The sequence below is a fragment of the Delphinus delphis genome, chromosome 15, assembly GCF_949987515.2.
Source record: "Delphinus delphis chromosome 15, mDelDel1.2, whole genome shotgun sequence".
Classification (NCBI taxonomy): domain Eukaryota; kingdom Metazoa; phylum Chordata; class Mammalia; order Artiodactyla; family Delphinidae; genus Delphinus; species Delphinus delphis.
Window position 1 is genome coordinate 24,180,448 of NC_082697.1, and position 23,672 is coordinate 24,204,119.

Here is a 23,672-nt window from a genome sequence, read left to right on the forward strand (position 1 = left end):
TATTATTATTATTATTATTATTTTGCAGTACACGGGCCTCTCACTGTTGTGGCCTCTCCCATTGCAGAGCACAGGCTCCGGACGTGCAGGCTCAGCGGCCATGGCTCACGGGCCTAGCCGCTCCGCGGCATGTGGGATCTTCCCGGGCCGGGGCACGAACCCGTGTCCCCTGCACTGGCAGGCGGACTCTCACCCACTGCACCACCAGGGAAGCCCCTAATTGTATTATTGAACAAAATGCAAATATTGCATGGAGGGCCCAGCCAGAGTACCAAGACAAGGAAAAGAAAGGAGCAAAACTATCATTCACAGCCAGAAAACCCAGAGGAATCTACAAACAATAAAAGATTGCTAACTAATAAAGTCTAACAACACACAATACTAAGTTTTAGGGTAATATGGGAAAATGAGAACTCTTTACACTGCTGATGGGAGTGTAAATAATTTCAGCTACGTTAGGGAGCAATTTGACAAAATCTACCAAAACTGAAATACTCATATTCTCCAAACCAGGAATTAAACTTGTGGGTGTGCACATGAGCCCAAAGAAATACAGTTAAGTATGTTTATTGGAACATTTTCAAAATAACAAAAAAAAATTGGGAGCCACCTAAATGTCCTATTAAATATCTTGTGTAACAGAACAACAGGACATTCCTGTAGTGAAAGAGGGAGAGAAGGGGTCAGCAGGCTTTCCCTTGAAAAGCACAGACAGTAAATATTTTCAGCTTTGCAGGCCATATGGTCTCTGGCAACTACTGAGTTCTGTTGGAGTGTGGAAGCAGGCCTAGACAATCTGAATGGGCAAGGCTGTGTCCTAATAATACTTTATTTGCTGAAACAGACAAATTTGGCCTGAGGGCTTTAGTTTGCTGACTCTTGATCCAGAACTGTGTATGTCAAAGTGGACACAACTCACATACACAAAGTTGCAGGAGATTGTGATCAGTCATTAAGAGCAGTTGAAAGAACTAGGTCGGCCATGGCCTTGAGGAAGTGGTTGCACCTTTCTTTTGTCAGGCTAAGCCTTTGGGGATAGGCCCATCCCCCAAATCCAACAGATGGTCTGTGCTCCATCTTTCCCTTACCTGACCAGTCAGCAGGGCTGACACTCCCTCCACCAGTCCTCTGGTTACTCTGCTCACTTCTTCCTCCTCTCCTCTATCTTCCCTGAATCCAAAGGGCTGGCCTACTACTCTATGTCTCTACTTGGAAGTCTAGCAGACATCTCAAACTTGACCTCCCCAAAATGAACCCATGATCTTCCCCTAAAATGGACTCTGATTGTAACCCTCCCTCTCTGCACCTGTCATCTTTGACTCCTTTCTTTCCCACAGCGCCACACATTCTCCAGGCCCAAATCCTCTTGGTTCCACATTCAAAATATCTCCAGAATCTGACCACCTCTCACCACTTCCACTCCTGCCACTCAAGTCAGAGCCACCATCATCTCTTGTCCATCTACTGCCATCGTTTCCGCCCTGGTCTCCTTGCTTTGGCCTTGCCCACTTGAGCCTGGTCTCACTACACTGACAAGAGTCCTCCTGTGCACACAGGTGTTGGATCATGCTATTTCTTCACACCACTCAAAGTAAAAGTCAAAGGCTGAACAGTATGCCATGAGGCCTGCAGGAGCTGCCTTCCTGCTGCTCCTCTGGGCTTATCTACCTCACCCTTGCCCCCTTGGCTTCAACTACACTGGCCTCCTTGCTATCACTGTTCCAGGAATCCCAGACACATGTGCCCTAGAGCATTTCTGTACTTACTCGTCCCTTTCCCTGGAGCATTCTTCCCCAAAATCTCTTTGTGGCTCACTCTCTAATTTCCAAGGTCTCCTCAGGGAGGGCTTCCTGAATGATCTTATTTAATACTGCAGCCCCCACCCCAGTCACTCTCTATCCTCCCTCCCAACACCTTGCTTAATTTTTTTGCCAGAGCAGTTATCACATTCTAATATGTTATACGCTTTTCCTAAACATTTTGTGATGAAAACTTTCAAGCGAATAGAACACTTGAAATAATTGTTCAATGACCACCCATATACCTACCAGTTACATTCTACACTTAACACTTGCTCCATTTGCATCATCACTATCTATCAATCTGTCCATGCATCCATTTTATCTTTATGATGCATTTCAGTAAGTTGCAATTCAACATTTGTTTATGATAAAAAATCTCAACAAAGTGGGTACAGAGGGACCATATCTCAACATAATAAAGGCCATATATGACAAGCCCATAGCTAACATCATACTCAAAGCTGAAAGCTTTTCCTCTAACATCAGGAACAAGGCAAGGATTTCCACTGTCATCACATTTATTCAACATAGTATTGGAAGTCATAGCCAGAGCAATTCAACAAGAAAAAGAAATAAAAGATATCCAAAATGGGGAAGGAAGAAGTAAAACTGTCACTATTTGCAGATGACATCATATTATACATAGAAAACATTAAAGACTTAACCGAAAAAAACTGTTAGAACTAATAAACAAATTCAGTAAAGTTGCAGGATACAAAATCAATATACAAAAATCTGTTGCATTCCTATACACTAATAACAAATTATGAGAAAGAGAAATTAAGAAAACAATTCCATTTAAAATTGCATCAAAATGAATGAATTACCTAGGAATAAATTTAACTAAGGAGGTGAAAGATCTGCACACTGAAAATTAGAAGACACTAATGAAAAAAATTGAAGTAGACATAAATAAATGGAAAGATATTCTGTGCTCATTTGGATTGGAAGAATTAATATTGTTAAAATGTCCATACTACCCAAAGCAATCTACAGGTTCAGTGCAAGCCCTATTAAAATTCCAATGGCCTTTTTCACAGAAATAGAACAAACAATTGTAAAATTTGTATGGGGGTCTTCCCTGGTAGCGCAGTGGTTAAGAATCCTCCTGCCAATGTAGGGGACACAGGTTCGAGCCCTAGTCTTGGAAGATCCCACATGCTGTGGAGCAACTAAGTCCATGCACCACAACTACTGAGCCCACGTGCCACAACTACTGAAGCCCGTGCTCCTAGAGCCTGTGCTCTGCAACAAGAGAAGCCACTGCAATGAGAAGCCCACGCACTGCAAGGAAGAGTAGCTCCCACTCGCCACAACTAGAGAAAGCCCACGCACAGCAACGAAGACCCAATGCAGCCAAAAATAAATAAATTTATTTTAAAAAAATAATAAAAAATAAAATAACATAAGATTTGTATGGAATCACAAAAGACCCTGAATAGCCAAAGGAGTCTTGAGAAAGAAGAACAAAGCTGGAGGCATTACACTCCCTGATTTCAAACTATATTATAAAACAATATTATATTGACATAAAAAGACACATAGATCAGTGGAACAGAATAGAGAGCCCAGAAATAAACCCATGCATATCTGGTCAATTTATCTACAAAGAAGCCAAGAATACACAATGGGGAAAGAACAGTCTCTTCGTGGGAAAACTGGACAGCCACATGCAAAAGAATGACACTGGACCACTGTCTTACACTATACACAAAAATCAACTCAAAATAGATTAAAGACTTGAATGTAAAACCTGAAACCAGAAAACCCTTAGAAGACAACATAGATGATAAGCTCCTTGACATCAGTCTTGGCAATGATTTTTTGGAATTGACACCAAACGCAAAGGCAACAGAAGCAAAAATAAACAACTGGGACTACATCAAACTTAAAAGCTTCTGTGCATCAACAAAATGAAAAGACAACCCACCAAATAGGAGAAAATTTTTGCAAATCCTGTAACTGATAAGGGGTTAATATCCAAAATATATAAATAACTTATATGACTCAATAGCAAAAACCAATCCAATTAAAAAAACGGGCAGAGGATCTGAGTAGACATTTTTTCCAAAAAAGACACAGGTACATGAAGGGTGCTCCATATCACTAATCATCAGGGAAATGCAAATTGAAAACACAATGAGATAGCACCTCACACCTGTTAGAATGGCTGTTCTCAAGACAAGAAATAAGTGTTGGTGAGGATGTGGAGAAAAGGGAACCCTTGTGAACTATTGGTGGGAATGTAAATTGGTCCCAACAACTATGGAAAACAGCATGGAGGCTCCTCAAAAAACTAAAAATAGAACTATCATATGATCCAGCAATTCCACTTCTGAGTATACTTTGGATAACATATTTCCTTTATCCAAAGGAAATGAAATCACCATCTTGAAAAGATATAAGTACCCCCTTATGTTCATTGTAGCATTATTTACAATAGCCAAGATATGGATACAACCTAAGTGTCCATCAATAGAGGAACAGATGAAGAAAATGTAGCATATATATACAATGGAATATTATTATTCAGACATAAAAAGGAAGGAAATCTTGTCATTTGAGACAACATGGATGGACCATAATCTCACTTATGTGTGGTATCTAAAAAACAAGCAAATAAGGGAATTCCCTGGCAGCCAGTGGTTAGGACTCCCCGCTCTCACTGCCAACGGCCCGGGTTCAATCCTTGGTGGGGGAACTAAGATCCTGCAAGTCATGCAGTACGGCAAAAAAAAAAAAAAAAAAAAAAACCACCACCACCACAACAAACCCACACACAACAAACCAAGCAAATAGAACAAAAAAAACAAGCTCATAGAGACAGAAAACAGAACAGATTGGAGGCGGGGTTGGGGGTACGGCATGGTGAAATGAGTGCCCAAAGATACAAACTTCCAGTTATAAAATAAACATATAAAAGTCATGGGCATATAATGTACAGCATGGTGACTATGGTTAATAATACTGTAGTCTATATTTGAAAGTTCCTAAAAGGGTACACCTTAAAGTTCTCATGACAAAAAAAATTTTGTAACTATGTATGGTGACAGATGTTAACTAGACTTATTGTGGTGATCGCTTCACAATATACAAATATTGAATCATTATGTTGTACACCTGAAACTAATGTTCCATTTTAGATTCCTGTCAACAATATATGGGAGTTCCAGTTGCTCTGCTTTCTTGTTGATATTTGGTATTGCCAGTTTTTAAAATTTTAGCCATTATGGTGGTCATGTAATGGTATCTCCTTGTGGGCTTAAATTTAACATGCTATATAGTTTTTAAAATGTATTTTGTTTTATTTCTCTTTCCCACTAACATGCAAGCCCCTTAAGGGCAGCATTTCCTATATATTTGGTTCCTGTGCTATCCCAGCACCTAGACAGAATGTAGCACATGGCAGGTGCTCAGTAAATACTTGTTGGGTGAGGACCTCTCCTCTGAGTACCCACTGTGTCATCTCTCTGAGTCACTGCCTACCTGAGTGTGGGTCTCCCGCCTGCTCCATGTGCACAGACTGGGTCTGGCTTGATCACTGCTACTGGGCGCTAAGGGGCTCTAAGAGGACTGTTCAGGATTGTTGGGGAACAGTGTCAGCTCAGGGCAGTGTCTGATCTGTGCTGTTCTGTGGCTTCTGACTGGGACTCATGGGCCTAAGGAAAGGCAGAGAGCTGTCCTTGGCTGGCCTGTCACATGAAGGTGGAGCAACCCCTGGCCGGGTTGGCCAATTACTGTGTGACCATGGCAGGTTCCTTCTCTGAGCATCTGTTTGCTCCTTTACACAACAGCAGACAGATCTGGGTCTGAAGTGCCTTTACCACTTACTGCATAACTTTGAGCAAATTCTTTCCCTCTGGAGCCTCCGTTTCTTCATCTGCAAAATGGAGACAGTAACAGAGCCTACATCTGAGGTCAAGGATCAGTGAGTGACCAGGAGGGAAAAGAGTCCTGGGGAAACAGGGCCTGGAATCAGAGGGACCAACTTTGGTACCATGGGGCTGTGGCATCTTATTTAAGGCAGTGAACTCACTTGTAAAATGGGCCTCATGTTGGGAGGACCCAGGAGGAATGAGGTCTGAGTCAGGGTCATCATCTTTGAGTAAGGGTTGGTTGTTCCTGTTTGCAGAACTCTAAATGGAATTCTCCAGAGATTGGAGGATCTGAAACCCACCCAGGGGTCCCCAAGCCTCTGTCTGGGACTGCCCCACCCTTACTCCTTGAAGTCTTTCTGGATTCACTGGGAAGTGTAGGCCATGACCACCAACCTCACTTCCCACATGGGACCTTGGACCTGGCCTTTCCTTCCTCTGGGCCTCACTCCCTTGGTCCCCTTCTCTCTCTCTAGCCAAAGGAGTGCTCAGTTCTCACCCCACCTCCCTGAATGACAGGGCCAGGGTTGCCACCCCCTTCCCCTCCTGCTGTGTCCTTAGCCCCGGCCCTCCCCAGATGCTGGCCCTTAGAGCTGGCCGGTCACCTGGTGAGGTTGCCTCCCCTTGGCCTTTCCAGCCTCCAGCTGCTCCTCAGCGTTCTCACCCTGCCTTGGCCCTCAGCTTTCCTCAGCCCTCTCATGTCATCCTGGTCATGTCCACGTTCACACCCATTAGTGCCTCCAACATGACAGTGACTCCCAAATCCCCACCTCCTGCCCTTGACTTTCCTTTCAGGCCTCCTGAACAAAGAATGTTTAGGCTTCTCAAACTTCTCTGAAAACTCAAGCTCAAAATCTCCTCTGAATGTGTTCAAAAACCTGAGATGACCTATCAGTTTTGTTTTCTTCTTGGAAACAACCTCCTACCCCATTCAGCATTTCTTTCTAGGTTTACTACCCAGCACCCTTCACCACCATCCTGACATAACCCTTTTGACTTTCTCTCGTGTTGGAGCCTCAAATTGCCTGGATACTCTGCTTTACACTCTTTCCTTCACTCCCTTATTCTGATGTACATTCTTCAGTAGCTTCCTGAGAAACAGTGCATGGCAGATAAATACACATGACCTTCTATTGTCCGAAAATATTTACCTTATTCTTACACTTGGCTAATAGTTTGGCTGGGTATGGAACTCTAGGTTGTAAATTATTTTTAATCAGAATTTTGAGGGAATTCTCTTCTAGTTTCTAATGATGCTGTTGGGATGTCCAGTGCTGTTGTGATTTCTAATCCTTTGGTACCCTGTTTTTTCTCTCTGGATCGTATCTATCCATAGTGTTCTGAGATTTCATGATGATGAGGCCTGGCATGGGTCTTTTTAAAATTAACTGCTCTAGACACTCAGATCTTTCAATGCGGAAACTTATGTCCTTACTTCTAGAAAATATTCTTATAGTCTCTTGTTGATAATTTTCTACCCCACTTTCTCTTTCTGGAACTCCTGTTAATCAGATGTTGAATATCCTGGACTGACCCTTTAATCTTCTAAACTTTTCTCTTCCATTTTTTCCCCCACCTTTTGGGAGATTTTCTCAACTTTATCTTGCAACTCTTCTGTTGCATTTATTCCCTTCACATTTTTTATCTTTCAGAAGTTCTTATCTCTGAATGATATTATTGCTATAGCCTCCTGTACTCTTAACCAGGGCATGAAGGGCTATGCCACTGGTTCTCAACCCTCGCTGTATGTCCAGGGAGCTTTTACAAACTGATGATGTCCAGAGCTTACTCTCAGGGATTATGATTTAATTGGTCTAGGGTAGGGCCCAAGCAGTTGGATGACGAGTGGCCTACAGCCTGCGTGGCCGGTGCAGCCCCTCATCCCCACTGCACCCCAGGACTCGAGTCTAAGGGAAGGTGGATGCTTATCCAGGATGAGCTCACTCGGGTGAACCAGACCATCTGGGATTTCTGGGGAAGGTAGTGTGCAAAGAGCAGAGCTTTTGGAGTCAGACACCTGTGCTCCTGGCTGTGAGACCTCAGGCAAGTCATTCTTGAGAACCCAACTTCCTCATCTTTAAGATGGCTTTACCACTCCGTCTGTAGGGAACTATGTGGATGATATAAGCCACACCTGGTACTCAACAAATTTCATTCCTTTCCTTTCCTTTCCCCAGTTAAGTGTAGTCGGAAAAAAGCTTTCAAAACATTGGTGGGGGTGAGAAATGATAAAAGGGGTGGCTAGGGACAAGAGGCCCAGAAACCAGGACACCAGATATAAAACAGGTCCAGCACAGAAAGTGTGGCCACAGGTGCAGTATGGAGCACAATCCACCATGGGGGCACCGGGCTCAGCCTTCAGACCACGTGATTACACAGGAAGGGAGGCCTTTTCAACCTAGTGTTTAAAGACACACAGCAGGGAAAGCGGTTTGGTTATTTTTAGTTAAAGAAAAACAGCCTTTTCCAAGGGCAACAAAGTGAACTCAAAGTCAGAAGGAAACAGGGTGTGTGGGCTTCTCACAATCTCTTGCTCCATAAACCTGGATGGGATTTTCCTCCTGGAAAATCAGGTGCGACTGGCCAGAAGAGAGATGACTTTGGTGGGGTAGGTGGAGCTGCAGCCGGATTGGTCTGAGAGGGCTCTAAGGTGACTTCCATATGCCAGTCAGTTGACATGATTAATGCTATTATTCTTGAGGGGCATTAAATTAAGGAATGACGCAGGGAGCCAAGAGAGCGGCTTATTCGGTTGGATTCTGAATCACAATCAGGAAATAGTCTTTATCTGCAAAAGAGGAAAAATGAAAAAACAAATCACTAAATGTAAAATGGGAGAAAAACACACCACAAAGCCAATAAATCATTAAAACACCAACTGTAAAGTGGTGGTGGGGCAGAGAGGGATAAAAAGCATCAATTCTCAGGCTGCTTCCAATTGCTGGGGAAACAGAAGATAAACTTGCAAATTTCCTATGGGGGCTTCTGCACATGTGGCTGCCACGAAGCGGGGCCCTCACCCTACCCGGCAGTGGTGCTCAGCAGCGCATCCTCATTTCTTTCTTTCTTTTTTTTTTTATTTGGCTGCGTCAGGTCTTAGTTGTGGCATGAGGGATCTTTGTTGAGGCGTGCAGGATCTTTCCTTGTGGCGTGTGGGCTTCTCTCTAGTTGTGGCATACGCGTTTTTCTCTTGTTGAGGCATGTGGACTCAGTAGTTGTGGTGCGTGGGCTTAGCTGCCCTGCGGCATGTGGGATCTTAGTTCCCTGACCAGGGTTTGAACCCGCGTCCCCTGAATTGGAAGGCGGATTCTTAACCAGTGGACCACCAGGGAAGTCCCCGCATCCTCATTTCTAATCTTCCCAGTACCAACAGGGAGGTAGGATTATCACGTTTTTGGGGGTAGGGAAACTCAGGTTCAACGTTTCCTACAGCAATTGTTCTCAAACTACGGGGTGTCGGAATCACTTGGAAGGCTGTTTAAAACAACACTGCTGGTCCCACCCCCAGGGCTTTGGACTCAGTGGGTCTGGGGTGGAGCCAGATAATTTGCATTTTTAACAAGTTCCCAGGTGATGCTGATGCTGCGCGAAGAACCACTAGTTTAAGGTTACCCAGCTAATTAGTATCAAAGATAGAATTCTAACCTCAAGCCCGCTAGTCTTGGGTTAATGTCAGTTCTGTCATAAGTTCAGTTGCTAGCCTTCCAGAGCCTCCTGGAGTAGAAAATTTCAAAGGCACCAGGTCAAAGGGGTCCAAAGCTACCTGAATTTCAGCTCTGGGGATCCAGCCAGTCAGAAGGAATGTCCATCATGAAATCATAGCAAGTCCAAGTCCTCTGGGGTGAGCCTGACTGCCTCTTACTTTATAAAAGAGGAAGTGGGAGAAGCGGGGTGTTTCAGCTTTGCCCACTTAATAATCAAACTGCAAACATTCACGAAGGCTTCCACGTGCTGGCTCTGGGTCAATCACTTCTCATACAGCACCTCAATGAATCCTTGAATCACTCTATGAGGCAGGGCCCAGTGTTTTCTCATTTTTACTAATGAGAACACTAAGGCTCAGAGAGTTAAATGACTTGCCCAAGCCAAAGTAAACACGCCAGGTGGAGTAGCTGGGTTTGACTCAGATGCTGAATGCCTCTGGTCTGCCCCCCTGCTGAACATGTGAAAAATGGCAGGACCTTGGCCATGTCTGCTTTGGGTCTGTTCAGATTCAAGCCTGAAGCTTGCTTCTTCCCATGACAATGGACATCTGGGAAGGAACAGATATTATAAGACTTAAGTTTCATGGCTAAGCAATCTGCATAAGTGAAAAATCACTAATAAAAATAGAAATAATTAACAAGCCACCGATAAAACTGATAAAAACAGATACTATTAGCAATACCAGTGTCTTTTCTTCCGAATAATCAAGCTCTACATTCAGTAATAGCACTCCCAGTGCTCTGTGGGAAGCAGTGTGTTAAAACTTGATTACACTGTGTTAACTCAGCTGTTCCAGAGCAGACACTCCTGGAAGCTTTAAGCCAAGAGATGCTGTCCACCGAGAGCCTGTCCACTTGGAGGCCACATAATTTGTCCTTGCTTCACACTGTGAGCTTCCAGGTGGGGCACAAGGTCTGCTCTGATTTGGAGGGTTGGTAGCCTAATTTCTAGGGGAGTGGAGGTTTGTCTGTAATCACACGGCATGAAGTCTTGGGAGGGATGCGAGTTCAAATCTGATTCCAAGTCTTTCTGCCCAAACTCGTGCCAACATACTCAACCAGATGAGGCATCTCAGAATACCAGAGCAGTAATGGCCCCTACTAGACACTTTACAGATGTGGAAACAGAGGTTCGGAGGTGTTCTGTGATTTGCTACAGGTCATGCTCGTAAGAGGTGAAGCCGGGAAAACAGATGCTGTGCCTGCTGCAGTCTATTTTTGCTGACAGAATCAGAGACCTCATCATTGGTCGGAGATGCATTAGACAGTGATTAAATTGATAAACAGTGTATGTATGTTTTTGGAATAAATGACTCTGAAGTTATCCTAGGTTCTTATTTGTGACTGACCTGCTCTGTCCCCACCCCTCCAGGGAGTGTCCCCAGGAGACTGTGGGCCCCTGTGACTGGCTCTATGGGTCTCTCCTTCACATCCTTCCAAGCAGCTCAACTGGACCCGAACAGGCCTGGGAACAGAACCAATATTGCTCTGCTGCAAGGAGTGGTTGACCACCATCAAATACCTCAGAATTCTGCAGCCAGCCTCCTCGGCACCTGTGTTGCAAAGCCCAGGGGCAGTCAATGTCCCAGCCTCCCCACTGCCCTCTTTCATCTAGACCCCCAATCACAATCCTATCACCTCCTGCCTTAAAAAACCTCTGCTCACAGGGTCAAGTCCATGCAGCTGAGTTTGGCGTTTGAGGCCCCTTCTAAACTGGACGAAACATATCACCTCACACTCCTTCCTACACATATCCTGGTGCCCTAGACAAGCTGCACTGCTGCCGCCTCCATCACCACGTGCACATTTAGCTCAGGCACACTCAACCACCGGGCTCAGCCAAAATGGAGATGGAGGGGGAGAAGTAACTGCAAAAACAGTCCTGGAGGATCTACCACTCCAGGCTGTGCATGTGAGTGAGGTGAGGCAGGGCAGGGCAGGTGGCCCTGCTGTCCCCTCCTGTGGTCCTAGTCCTTATGGGTTCCTCCCACGGTAAGCATCTCATCATCCTGAGAATGATCCTAACACCTAAGACAGGTATTGTTTGCACCACACAGTCCCCAAGTGCAAGCCAAGCACTTCATGTGAAACAAAATCAGCAATCTCTTCCAGTGCTGGAGGAAGGGCTGTCTGCATGGGGTCCAGAGAAATAGGACTATCGTTTGGAAGTGGGCAAATTAACATTTTTTCAAGGATAAAATAGCACATGGTGTTTTTGCCTCACTTTGGTTTAGAAGCACTGAATTCCTTTTTCTTCAAGCGTAGCTTTCCCACCCCCGGCACCCCCAAGCCCCACCCTGCTTGCTTACTCTTCACCTGTGCCCTCAAGACTTAGCTCAAGTGCTCCCTCCTCTGGGAAGCCTTTGCTGACCGCCACAAGCAGCCACAAGCAGCCCTAATCACACCCTCCTCTATGTTCCCAAGTGCTCCTTGAATTCCCCCACATCAAGGTGAGGATTACACTGTGATGCTTATATGTCTCTCTCCCCCATGAGAACATAATTCCCCGCTGTGGCCTAGAACCCAGGATGGGGTCTGGCCTAGAGTCACTGTGAACGGGTACTTGTTGGGGACGCCAGCTGGAGACAGGCCAGGTGGTAAGGCAATCAAATCTGTACCTTCTGCTCTTCAGGCCTTTCTGTGGAACCTATGGAGACACCCATGTGCTAAGCTGTCCTGATAGCTACAGAGCATGCACTGTGAGGGTCTGCTCCTAAGTGGGGATGTGGAAGACCCCTTACCTGGTGCAACCATAATTTCATTTTTCTTGGAGCGAATTCGAAGGAAGGTGAGGTCATTCTGGGGGTCAATTTCACGCACGGTGCTCCGGGCCTTCAAGATGAAGTTGTGCATGAGGTTGGCGTACTGTGTGGTGGTGGGATTGTCCATGGTGCTCTTGATGGGAATGCCTGAGGGGAGAGAAGACAGAGACTGAGCAGAACATTGGGGTCCCTTTCTGCCCAGCTCTTAGCCCCACACCCATAATTCTAGTCTAGACTGGCAGTTAACAGTCAAGGCCCACTATTTACTGAAAGCTTGACAGGCAAGTGTTGAGCACTTGAAGTATGTCAACACCAGTCCCCAGAACTACTCTAAGGGTGGCGTCACCATCTTTACTTGCCAATGAGGCAACAGAAACTCTGAGTGGTGAGGTGGCCTGCCTGTGGTCACACAGCAGGTAAAGAGAAGCAGTGGGGTCAGGATTCAAATGCAGGCCTGTTGGCTCGACTGCCAGGCTCCTTTCACAGGGCCACATCATACTGGCTCGTTTCCAGCAAAAGAAGGAGAGACTATCATTCATAACACTTCTAACAGAAACAAGGAGAATACTTCCTACAAATCTGTAAATACTAAAAAGTAGATAGAAGAAGAAAGGTCAGCCCGTGTCAAGATAGAACCATCAGTGGTGTGATGGTTATTATTATTATTTTTTTTATTTATTTATTTTTAATTTATTTTTATTTTTGGCTGCATTGGGTCTTCGTTGCTGCGCGTGGGCTTTCTATAGTTGCAGCGAGCGGGGGCTACTCTTCATTGCGGTGCGTGGGCTTCTCATTGAGGTGGCTTCTCTTGTTGCAGAGCACGGGCTCTAGGCACATGGGCTTCAGTAGTTGTGGCTCGTGGATTCTAGCGCGCAGGCTCAGTAGTGGCGCACGGGCTTAGATGGTCCATGGCATGTGGGATCTTCCCGGACCAGGGCTCGAACCCGTGTCCCCTGCATTGGGAGGCGGATTCTTAACCACAGTGCCACCAGGGAAGCCCTGTTCCTTACATTCTTGGTTAAGTCTGCTTAAACTCACACTTTTATTATGAAACACCATTTAGATTTGGCCAAGGCTGAGACGTCAACAGGCAGTGGCAGGTGGTTGCTAAGTGATTGGGACAAGAGCATGTCATGATTTTAGGGGCGGGAAGCAATCCCTCTGGGCTGGGATGGTCAGGGAAGGCATCCTGCAGGAAGAGGCAGCTGAGCTGAATCATGGGGGTAGGAAAGCCTGAGAGGGGTAATAAAGGTCCCTAATACAATCATCCTTAACTGATCACCTCTAACGGAAGTCTTCAGAGGGCTTAAGGGCCCCACAGAGCAGTGAGTTCTGACCACCTCCATCTATGGCTGGGTGATCTCAAGCAGGTTACCTCACCGCTCTCAGCTTCCAGTTTCTCATCTGAAAAACGGGCAAACATCCCTGCTTTGCAGGGTCACTGTGTGAAATGTAAATGAGAGACTGAAGTGGGAGCTCCGTGAATGGAACATAAATTAAAAATAAACACAGGGACTTCCCTGGCAGTCCTGTGGTTAAGGCTCTGTGCTTCCATTGCAGGGGACATGGGTTCGATCCCTGGTTGGGGAACTAAGATCCCACATGCCACGCGGCATGGCCAATAAATAAATAAATAAACAAACACACACACACAATAATTTTTAACATTCATATGGCATTTACTATACATCAGGCACCGTTCTAAATGCTTCCCTTAGAAGAAAGTAGTATGACTGTCCACATTTTACAGATGAGGAAACTGGAACAGAGAGGTTATGTGACTTGTTAAGATCATACAGTTGATAAGTAAGTAGGGTCAGGATTCAAACCCAGGCAGTCTGGTTCCGCATTCCATACTCTTAGCCACTGTGCCATACTGCCACATTAGTATACAAAAAATAAGTCCTCATCATTAGTATCCAAAAGGTGGTAAGCAGTTGGAGCTATATTTTCCAAATGAAAAAGCTCAACTTTTGGGGCAGTTTTAAGGCAAGAATGAAGGCTTGTGGTTTGGAATACTACTGGAAGCTTAGGGGTCCCAGCTGGGGAGTCGGCCCCTAGGGCTGTTCCCTCCCCATCTGGGGTCAAAAATGTCCAGTCCCAGAAGAGAGTCTTTTTCTGAGTGACATACAGTCTTTTGGGTCTTGGAACAAGAAGCTCCCTGTAGCAAGGACCAACCACTCCATTTAAGGCAGCTAAGTTCTGAAGAGGAAGGGGAAGCCTCAGGCCACCCAGTTGATCAGTGGTGGATCCGACCTGCCTCCCAGTGTCCTCTGGGCTCCCCAACCTGCTGCCTCCTTTGAACGCAATGACCTCGTGGTTTAATTAGAGTCTGACAAAGCTGGGGAGCACACTCTGCCTGGCTCTGGGCTGTCCAGGATCTGACGACTTGGAAAACAACATTCTGAGGACATGCCACCTTCAATTTGTCACCCTTGGTGACTTTCATTCTGCTCTATTTAAGTAGGCACTGTTGAGAATTCTGCCTTTCCAAAACAAGGCCCAGAATGACAATGCATACACACAGAGGCTCTCAAGGAGCTCAAACAAAGCAGAGCTGACTGAATGCACCAGATTTGAGAATCGGGGGAGCCCAGCTGGGTGACCCTGGACATGGCCTGGGACATAGTCCAGCAGCCACCCTCTGGTCCTTCACAGCACAGTGTGGGAGAAAGAGCACAAGTGTGTTCAGACAGACTTGGGATGAAATCTTGGCTCTATAATGGTAGGTGAATCAATTAAATTTCTAGACTCACTCTTCTCCACTGCAAAATGGAGACAACAGAGCTGCTTCAAGGGATAAGTGAAAAAATACGTTTTGTGAAGCACCAGCCCATGGCCTGGCACAGAATAGTTGTGTGATAATGTTAGTTCCCTTCTTCACCACGTCTACTGCAGTATGAGAAAATTAGCATCTGTACTCTTCTAGTTGTTGAAATAATGTCCCAGAAGAGGAGGGAAAACTATAGGCCCAAAGAAGTTGACAAGAGTATTATCTAGCAAAAAAAAGTAGAAACAGCATAAATGTAGGATGGTCAATAAACATTGTACTGGCAGTTAAAAATTTTGTTTATATAAACCACGGAGCAAAAAAACCCCAAAAAACCAAACAAACAAAAACTCATGAGTAAAACATATGCAAAAGAGTAACAACTATAATTATGACCAAGAGAAAATGCACCTGGACAAGGGCTGAAAAAGTATGGCATACTGAAAAGTATGATGTGTCAGGGCAGTGGGATAGAGTGAATTTTTCCTTTTTTTAAATTTAGAATTCTAGTAATAGTGCTTGGACACTAGAGGTGTTTAAAAAAAAAGGGGGTGAGAAATAGATCAGGTAATGAGAGGTTTAGTAAAAAGCAAGTGTTACGCTGTGTTGGGCTATTTTCTGGGGGCCTGCCTGCACTCAGGTCATGGCCGGAAGGAGGGTGTACCTTCTGTGTTCACCACGATGATTCCCTGCACGCCCTTCTGGCTCTGAAGTCGCTTCAGTGTCTCCTCCACCTCTGCCTGCCAGAGAGAATAAGGCCAAGGTTAGGAGGGGTCAGGAAGGCTGGATCAACTCCCTCACAGCCCTGGCAGACGCATCACACATTCCAACAACAAATAAGTAACACCCAGGCACGTGGCACTTCCTGAAAGCTCCCCAGGCCTATTTGGAATGGTCTCTAGGCCACCACCAGCATCTAAACCATCATCTTCCCAGTATGGGGTGGGGCTGTGCTCCTGGCCCTTTGCCCACCAGGGGCCCTTTGCCCCTCAGCTATTAGGGAGCAGAATTCAAATACCATTCCCAGGAGTACAGACACAACCATGACTCACATATTTGGTACAGATGGGGGACAAACCAGAGGACTCCAATGATTAAAAAAAACCCAAACAGGGGTGTCTAACAGGAAGGAGACACATCATCATTTGTGGCCCAAAGAGCACAACTAAAAACACTCCAAAGGAAGCAAAATGATCCCATGAGGATAGACTCAGTGACCTAATAAGCTGGCACCTGAGATAGGGTGACACGTGGCACACAGCCATAGCAAATGCTGAGGAAGGGGCTCATTAATCCTGCATCTCCGGGTGCTAGTCTGGGTGGGATACTCTGGCACATGGAATTTGTAAACAGGGTGGACAGACTTTGGGCCCTCACCTTGCAAGCCCTTCTCTATTATTATTCCCATCTCTTTTACCCTTCCATCCACTCTCCACCTACATGTCCATACCTCCCAGTCTCCACATCTTTTTACCCGAACAAGGCCTCTTCTCTGCTGAAATCCAGCAAACTCTTCTAGATCATCTAAGATATCACCTCCTCCATGAAGCCTTGACTGTACCTCTCTGGGGATGCATTAGGTGCTGCTTTACTTGGAGTCTCTATAATGGTCTGCAGAGTAGGGGTTCAACAAATAGCTGTTAAACTGAACTAGGTCTAACTCTTCCTGTGGACGGAGACTGGCCCGAAGTGTTTGTTCTCAGGAGATCCCTTCTGTACCCATCCAGAATCTAGTCAGAAGCTCCTCACAGGCCGAGAGTCAGACTATGTTGGAAACAGAGGCTCTGTTCACCAAGAGAGTGGTCCCCCACCCTCATGGGCTAATGAGTTGGCCCAGGGGGAGGAGCTTCTAAACAGTGGACGGAGATGGCACAAAGATTGTTTTTCTAGTAGGCACAAGCCTCACAATCCAGTCTCTGCCACCCACTCCCCAATGACATGTGAATACTCTCAAATGCCAGAGGGAAGGGCAAACAAGTTCCTTCTACAAAATGGCAGAGAGCCTAATGCCTCTATAATCTGGAGCCTTGGTAAAAGGACAGGGCTAGCTATGTGGATGTGAGAGTATAATACCGTGGGTTATACATGTATGGGATCATAATTCATTCAGCAGACTTTCAGTGAGCTCCTACCACACACTATTCTGGAGAGGAGCGGTAAAGTATGATAGTGGTCAAAACTATACAGTACTCAATCTGACCTGGTAACCCTCCTGGAAATTCATCCTAAGGAAATAATCCAAAAGAACTAAAAGAACACAGCAAGATGTTTGCTGCAGTGACATCTGCAATAACAAAAAAGCAGGAGGAGCTCAAAATGCCCAGTAATTAGGGAAAAGGCCAAGGAAATTTTGGAATGTCCGTTCACAGGAATATAATACATACATTAACAATGGGGATCAGAATATTTATACCACCACAAAGAGAAAGTGCTGTGAGATTGCATACATATGAAAACAAGAAGAGGGCTAGGATTATGGAAAAAAATAAAAAGTCACACTGAGAGCAGAGAAGTATAGATTAGGTTTTCGTTTCTTTCTCTTTTTTTTAAACAGCCTCTTTATTATATTGTTTCTATTTTTTATATAATAATTCCACATATATATCTATTTATTTGTTTATTTATTTGGCTGCATTGGGTCTCAGTTGTGGCACACAGGATCTTTCGTGGCGGTGCTTGGGCTTCTCTCCAGTTGTGGCTCGTGGGCTGCAGGGTGTGTGAGCTCTGTAGTTTGCAGCATGCAGCCTCTCTCCTTGAGGCACGTGAACACAGTAGCTGTGGCACACGGGCTTAGTTGCCCCGCGGCATGTGGGATCTTAGTTCCCCGACCAGGGATTGAACCCGCATCCCCTGCATTGGTAGGCGGATTTTTAACCACTGGACCACCAGGGAAGTCCTCATTGTTTCTATTTAAAAACTTTTTTTTAACCCATCTCTCTGTGTATCCAAGCGATCAGACATCTCTGATTTGGGAACAGGGCTCTGACATTCTCAACATTATGAGAATAAGAATATATAGGAATAAGTAGGATGGCAATTTAGGACAGCTCAAACAATCTGCAATCAAACTGGGGAGGGGGCAGGGCTTCCCTGGTGGTGCAGTGGTTGAGAGTCCGCCTGCCGATGCAGGGGACACGGGTTTGTGCCCCGGTCTGGGAAGATCCCACATGCCGCGGAGCGGCTAGGCGCATGAACCACGGCCGCTGAGCCTGCGCGTCCAGAGCCTGTGCTCCGCAACGGGAGAGGCCACAACAGCGAGAGGCCTGCGTACCACAAAAAAAAAAACAAAAAAAAAACTGGGGACAGGGCAAACTAAAACCAAAGATGCCAGAATCGAAGTCCAAATTACCCCTGGAGATTGGAAAGTGAGGCTGAAATGAAAAAGATGAAATTTCATAACACTGCTATTCATTCAATAACTATATGGGAAACTTCTATGTGCCAGATGTTGTTTTAGGCCTAGGGATGCTGTATTGAACAAAATATGACAAAAATCCCTGCTCTCATGAAGCTGACATTGGTGGGTGGGGGGAGGGAATCAGACATTAAAAAAAAACAAATAAAATACAAATGTCAAATACAGTAGGGATGGGGGATCTGGAATGCAGAGGATGACGGCAATTTTAAACAAGGTGGTCACAGAAGGCCTCACTAAGGTGATAGTTGAGTAGAGATCTGAAAGGAAACGAGGGAGCTAAGCATGCAGATTTCTAGGGAGAGTGTTCCAGAAAAAAAAGCAAAGGAGCCAGTGTGGCTGAGGGCAGTGAGTGGCAGGCAGCCAGATGAGGGAGGGAGCCAGGATCAGACTAGATTTCAGGGGGCCTCATAGACCAGAGTAATGACTTTGGTTTTTAATGGGGAGGGTGTGAGGAGCCACTAGCAGGTTTTGAGGTGAGCAGTGACAAGATCTCTTTCAAAAGGATGGCCCTGGCTGCTGTGTGGAGAATGGACTGCAGGGGGCAAGCACAGCCTGCCTGAGCCCGGGGCCTGGCATGTGCTGCTCCTTCTGAAAGCAGCAACCTTCTCTCCCTCACTCAACCACTTGATGTAACTAACTCCCAACTCTTTGGACTCAGCTCATGAGCCTCCTATGGGAGGCCTTCTTTGACACCTGCCCCTCTTCTAGGTACCCACGCACGCTGACTCCATTGCACTTATCACAATGGAGTGTAACTGCCTGTTTTGCATCTGTCTCCTCCTCCAGACCCAAGGCACCCTGGGAGCAGGAACCTAGACTTTGTAATCCCAGTACCTGGTACAGCATAGGCTCAATAGGTACTTAAGGAACAAATAAAAACCATTTCTACAACCATGTTTTACAAAAACCAACCTTTTTAAGTACAGTACCCAGGGTGAAAAGGAGCTAAGGTTTAGTTGATCCTAAATTTAATGAGAACCAACTACTGAGATCTGACTGCTTAAAAAGTAAACACACTTACCAAGAAAAGGAGGACATACACATATACTCAGAATCTGCTACAGGTCGGATATTAGGATGAATGTTTTCAGACACGTCTCATCTGAACCTTCCATGGTTAGTATGATCTCCATTTTACAATGAGAAAAACCAAGGTTCAGAAAGGAGAAGAGTTTTTGCCCAAAAACACACAGCAGGTCAAGAGAAGAGCTGAGGGACTTCCCTGGTGGTGCAGTGGTTAAGAATCCGCCTGCCAAGGCAGGGGACACGGGTTTGATCCCTGGTCTGGGAAGATCCCACATGCCGTGCAGCAACTAAGCCCGTGTGTCACAACTACCGAGCCTGCACTCTAGAGCCCATAAGCAACATTACTGAGCCCGAGTGCCACAACTACTGAAGCCCACGTGCCTAGTGCCCGTGCTCTGCAACAAGAGAAGCCACCGCAATGAGAAGCCCTCACACTGCAACAGAGAGTAGCCCCCACTCACTGCAACTAGAGAAAAGCCCAAAATGCAGCCCCAAATAAATAAATAAATTTAAAAAAAAAGAGAAGAGCTGCATATACCACTGACCACAAATGATGAGGTCCCAGTCCTCAGGGAGTTCACATTTTGGTGGAAGAGAACTTCAAAAACAAATGACCAAGATTCTTGCAGGGTACAGGGATGGGGTGGGGGTGGGGGGCGGGGGGGGGGGGGACAGGAGGATGCTACTTGACAAGTGTGGTCAGGAACACCTGAAGATGTAATCTTTAACTAAATGATGAGAAAGAAAAGCACTCCACACAATGGGATGAAAGCAAAGGCAGTGAACTGGGAAGGAGTCTGGCAAGTTCAAAGGAATAAAGAGAACCAGTAATGCCAAGGTTTTTGATTCTTTGCTAATCTGACAGGCAAAACCCAAGTAATAGAAAGCCAACTTTTCTTTAATGTTTAAGAATTATCAGTGAGGTTCGTCAGAAAAATAAAAAACAAAAAACTTATCAGTGAAGTTAAAGTGGAATTTGCTTGCATCTCTCCTTTTTTGAGTCTTGATTTTTCCATATATCTTATTGATTTTCAAAAACTTATGTTAGAAATATTAGACTTTTGTCCATCATATAAATTACACTTCTTCCACTTTTCAAATGTAACCTTATGATTTTTTTCAATAATCAGAAGTTCAAAATTTTTATGTAGTCAAATTTAATAAAAAATTTTTCCTGGAAGACTAGAAAATAGCTTCTCCAATCTGACCCCAACCAGTAGCGTGGGGCTAGGCCTGGGTGAGTGGGGGTCATGAGGTCTAGAGGAGGCACCGCACACCTGCTTTCAGGAGAAAATGCTTAAAACAAACTTCAAGTTCAGCCCTGAGGAGCCAAGAAAGAAAACAAATGATGCCAAAAAGACACAAGCAGCAACAGAGACATCTGCAGATGGGAAAGGAGTCCTAGTTAGGCATCCAAGTCATGCCACCTTTGTCTTTAAAGTTTGTCATCCCTGCAGTGCTAGCCAACTGGTACCAGAAATATCTGAGTGGATATTCTGGGTCGGCTCACATCCCCAAATTCCTGTCCTGCTCCTAGAGACAGCCCAACTGGTATCCTCAGAACCCGGACTCTTTATTACTATTAACATGGGTGTCTGCATCAGAGAAGGGTTCTCTAGTTCCCAGCTGCATGTTGCTGACAGACAAAACAAACACACACACACACACACACACACAAAACAAACAAACAACAACAAAAACAAGCAGCAGTAAAACTCCAAGATTATTCATTGGTTTGGCATAGGAGGGATAACCATCTGAAGCAAACGATTCACAAAGGAACTGTGACCAATTTGACTAATAAGCATGAAATTTTTAATTGCTATAAAACAAAAATGAATTAAAAGGAGGGAAAAACATTTGCATCAAATAGAACAAAGGAGTAATTCCAAAATATCACACAGAATGATTATGTTTTTGAATGCTGGCAGTATTATGGCAAAACTGGTATGAAGGCAATACGACCTTTTGGGAAAGCTACAGGACAATACTATTGCGAGAACCTTAAGTGCTGGTCCCCTTGCCTCAGAAATTCTTTTCCTGAGAATTTCTCCTAAGGAAATAAACTAATAAATTAAAAAAAAAAGACAAAGAAAACAAACTCTATGCATTCAGAGACATTCATCACAGTGTTATCTCTGTTAATGAACTAGAAGCAACCCAAATGTAAACCAGGGGAATGATTTGGCAAATGATGGTAAAAATATTTCATTGACTATTATGTAGTTACTAAAAATGATTCATTACAAAGATGATGCAGCAACAAGGTTATATGTCTTTGGACATTAAAACAAACAGAAACAAAAAACTAGTAGGTACATCTTGAAAAATAAGCATATGTGAACAAAGAGGAAGGAGAACGTACAAAGATGAAAATACTTGTGTGATGGAGTAAAACTGGATGCTAATTATGGATGATTTTTATATCACCTCACCATCCTAAGGGGCAATTTGTCAGTTTCTACCACAATGTTGAAATATGCATGCCAGAAGTACCACTACTACATAACACTAACATAAGTGCAAAAAAAAAAAAAGACAAAAATAATACTGCAGCATTGCCTGGATTGAAAAACTGTAAACTATCTAAATGTATATACTGCAATAGAATGAATACAGTCCTTTAAAAGAATGAAGTAGATTTGAATTTATCGACATGGAAAAATATTTGATATCTTTTAGTGAACAGTAGGTTGCGGAATGAGATTATCTATACATATTAGCCTAAAGTAAACTTAATATGTATAAATACATATGTTCCAGTTTCATGTAATAAACAGGCTATATATAAATGTGCTTATGCACTAAACAAACCTGGAAGGAAACACACTCACTGTCAACAGTCATTACCAGAGGGAAGTGAGATAGGGACTACCTACACTTGCTACATTTACATACTTTGGTACTGCCTCAATTTGTTAAACTGTGCATCTAAATATGTTTTGCTTTTACGAATATCAACACACAACAGCATGGTACAGGTTGCAGGAAGCTACCATTTGTGTAAGAAAAAGAGGGGGCATATATACATGCTTGTATAGATATATTAATAAAAGAAACTAACAATGTTTCTGAAGGAGACTGAGGCTGGGTGTCAGGGTTGGGTGGGAGATTTATTTCTCACTTAGATCCTTTCAGATTATTATTATTACTTTTTTTTACTGTAAGATTTATTTGTTAAAAAATTTTTTTAGTTTAAAAATTGATGTGCAAGATGAAGTTACTTCATCTATACTATAAACTAGCTATATAAAGCAAAGTATACAGCTAAACTATATAAAGCAAAGTATGCAGCTAAACTATATAAAGCAAAAACTGAAGAGAAAATGACTAATAGGAGTAATATGCCTAATTATAAGTCGTCACCTCCAGGTCACGGCACTGTTTCTTATTCCTTTTCAATTTTTCTTATAGACTTTAAATTCTTAAATAAGATTTCCGAAAACCATTCACATGACTTAACATTTAAAAGGTCTTTTCAAGTTTTTTACAAGTTAGGAGGATTAAACACACAAGAAAACAAACCTGTAAAGGCGTAAAGAGCCCACAGTTCTAGCCAGGAAGGCAGGAACCCCAAGGGTGGCTCCCGCTGGTTTCTGACTCATGCACCACGTCCCAGCGTCTCGCAAGAACCACAGGGACAGAAAGGCAGCAGTCGAGCTTCTAGGGTTCAAATACACCTCCGCCATTTCCTGGGGCAAGGCACTTAGCTTCACCAGGCTTTAGACTCCAAGTATGTAAAGGGGAGATAATGGTCGTACCTACTTCACACAGCTATGGTGAGGAGGAAGGGCAGGGTAGGTAAAGCGCTTAGCAGTGCCTGACACGAATTAAGCTTCCCGGAAGTGTAATCATTATTGTTGTTATCTCGCAACAAGGCCCAGGATGCTAGGAGGCAGAGGCCTGCGGGCCTGCCTCCCCATCTCCGTCAATCCTTCGCCGAGGCCCAAGCAACTGCTTCCGGTCTAGGGACAGCGGGATCCGGTGTCCCCTCGGTCTAGTCTGGAGGCCCGCGCCGCCCCAGTTCCGACCTCCAGACAACTCGGCCCCGGCCCCGCCCAGCCCCGCGGATACCCAGTCCAGAGCTAGGAGCCGCCCCCGGAGGATGGAAGGCCAGGCTCAGGGTGTTGGGAAGTCGTGCTCGGCCACCTCCCGGCCGCCTGCCACAAGCTCCCGGCAGACACTCACCATCTCGGACCGATCCGGTAGCTCCGCGTAGCCAACCCTCAGCCCTGTCCCGCTGCCTCTCTGCGCCTGCGCACAGCCCCCTGTCAAGGCGGACAGCCTCGGTAGCCTATCAGGAGCCAGCGTGGGA

The 23,672-nt window shown here is 44.9% G+C and overlaps 2 protein-coding genes across 4 annotated transcripts in view; one reads left to right on the forward strand and one right to left on the reverse strand.

Annotated features, from left to right (window-relative positions):
- Window positions 1–10,686, forward strand: part of PIGU (phosphatidylinositol glycan anchor biosynthesis class U) — a 127,033-nt gene extending 116,347 nt beyond the window's left edge. For 2 of the 3 annotated variants that reach the window (XM_060030949.1, XM_060030955.1), the window contains one exon: window positions 10,541–10,686. In XM_060030949.1, the coding sequence (XP_059886932.1) occupies window positions 10,541–10,606 (66 nt within the window). In that variant the 3' untranslated portion in view covers window positions 10,607–10,686. The remainder of the gene's footprint in view (window positions 1–10,540) is intronic. The other variant, XM_060030952.1, reaches the window with a different exon arrangement.
- Window positions 8,101–23,628, reverse strand: DYNLRB1 (dynein light chain roadblock-type 1). The gene is made up of 4 exons (XM_060030957.1): window positions 23,546–23,628; window positions 15,578–15,653; window positions 12,123–12,290; window positions 8,101–8,465 (listed from the first exon to the last, which is right to left on the reverse strand). The coding sequence occupies exons 1-4, from the start codon at window positions 23,546–23,548 to the stop codon at window positions 8,422–8,424; spliced, it is 291 nt and encodes a 96-aa protein (XP_059886940.1). The 5' UTR covers window positions 23,549–23,628; the 3' UTR covers window positions 8,101–8,421.
- Window positions 23,629–23,672: the final 44 nt, after the last annotated feature.

Bases quoted from the DNA above. Each gene is read 5' to 3' on its own strand.
- DYNLRB1 (XM_060030957.1), bottom strand. The intron at 12,291-15,577 runs GTACACCCTCCT...CTCTCCCCTCAG, and splicing joins CATCGTGGTGAACACAGAAG to GCATTCCCATCAAGAGCACC. The intron at 8,466-12,122 runs GTAAGGGGTCTT...CCTCTTTTGCAG, and splicing joins TGAAATTATGGTTGCACCAG to ATAAAGACTATTTCCTGATT.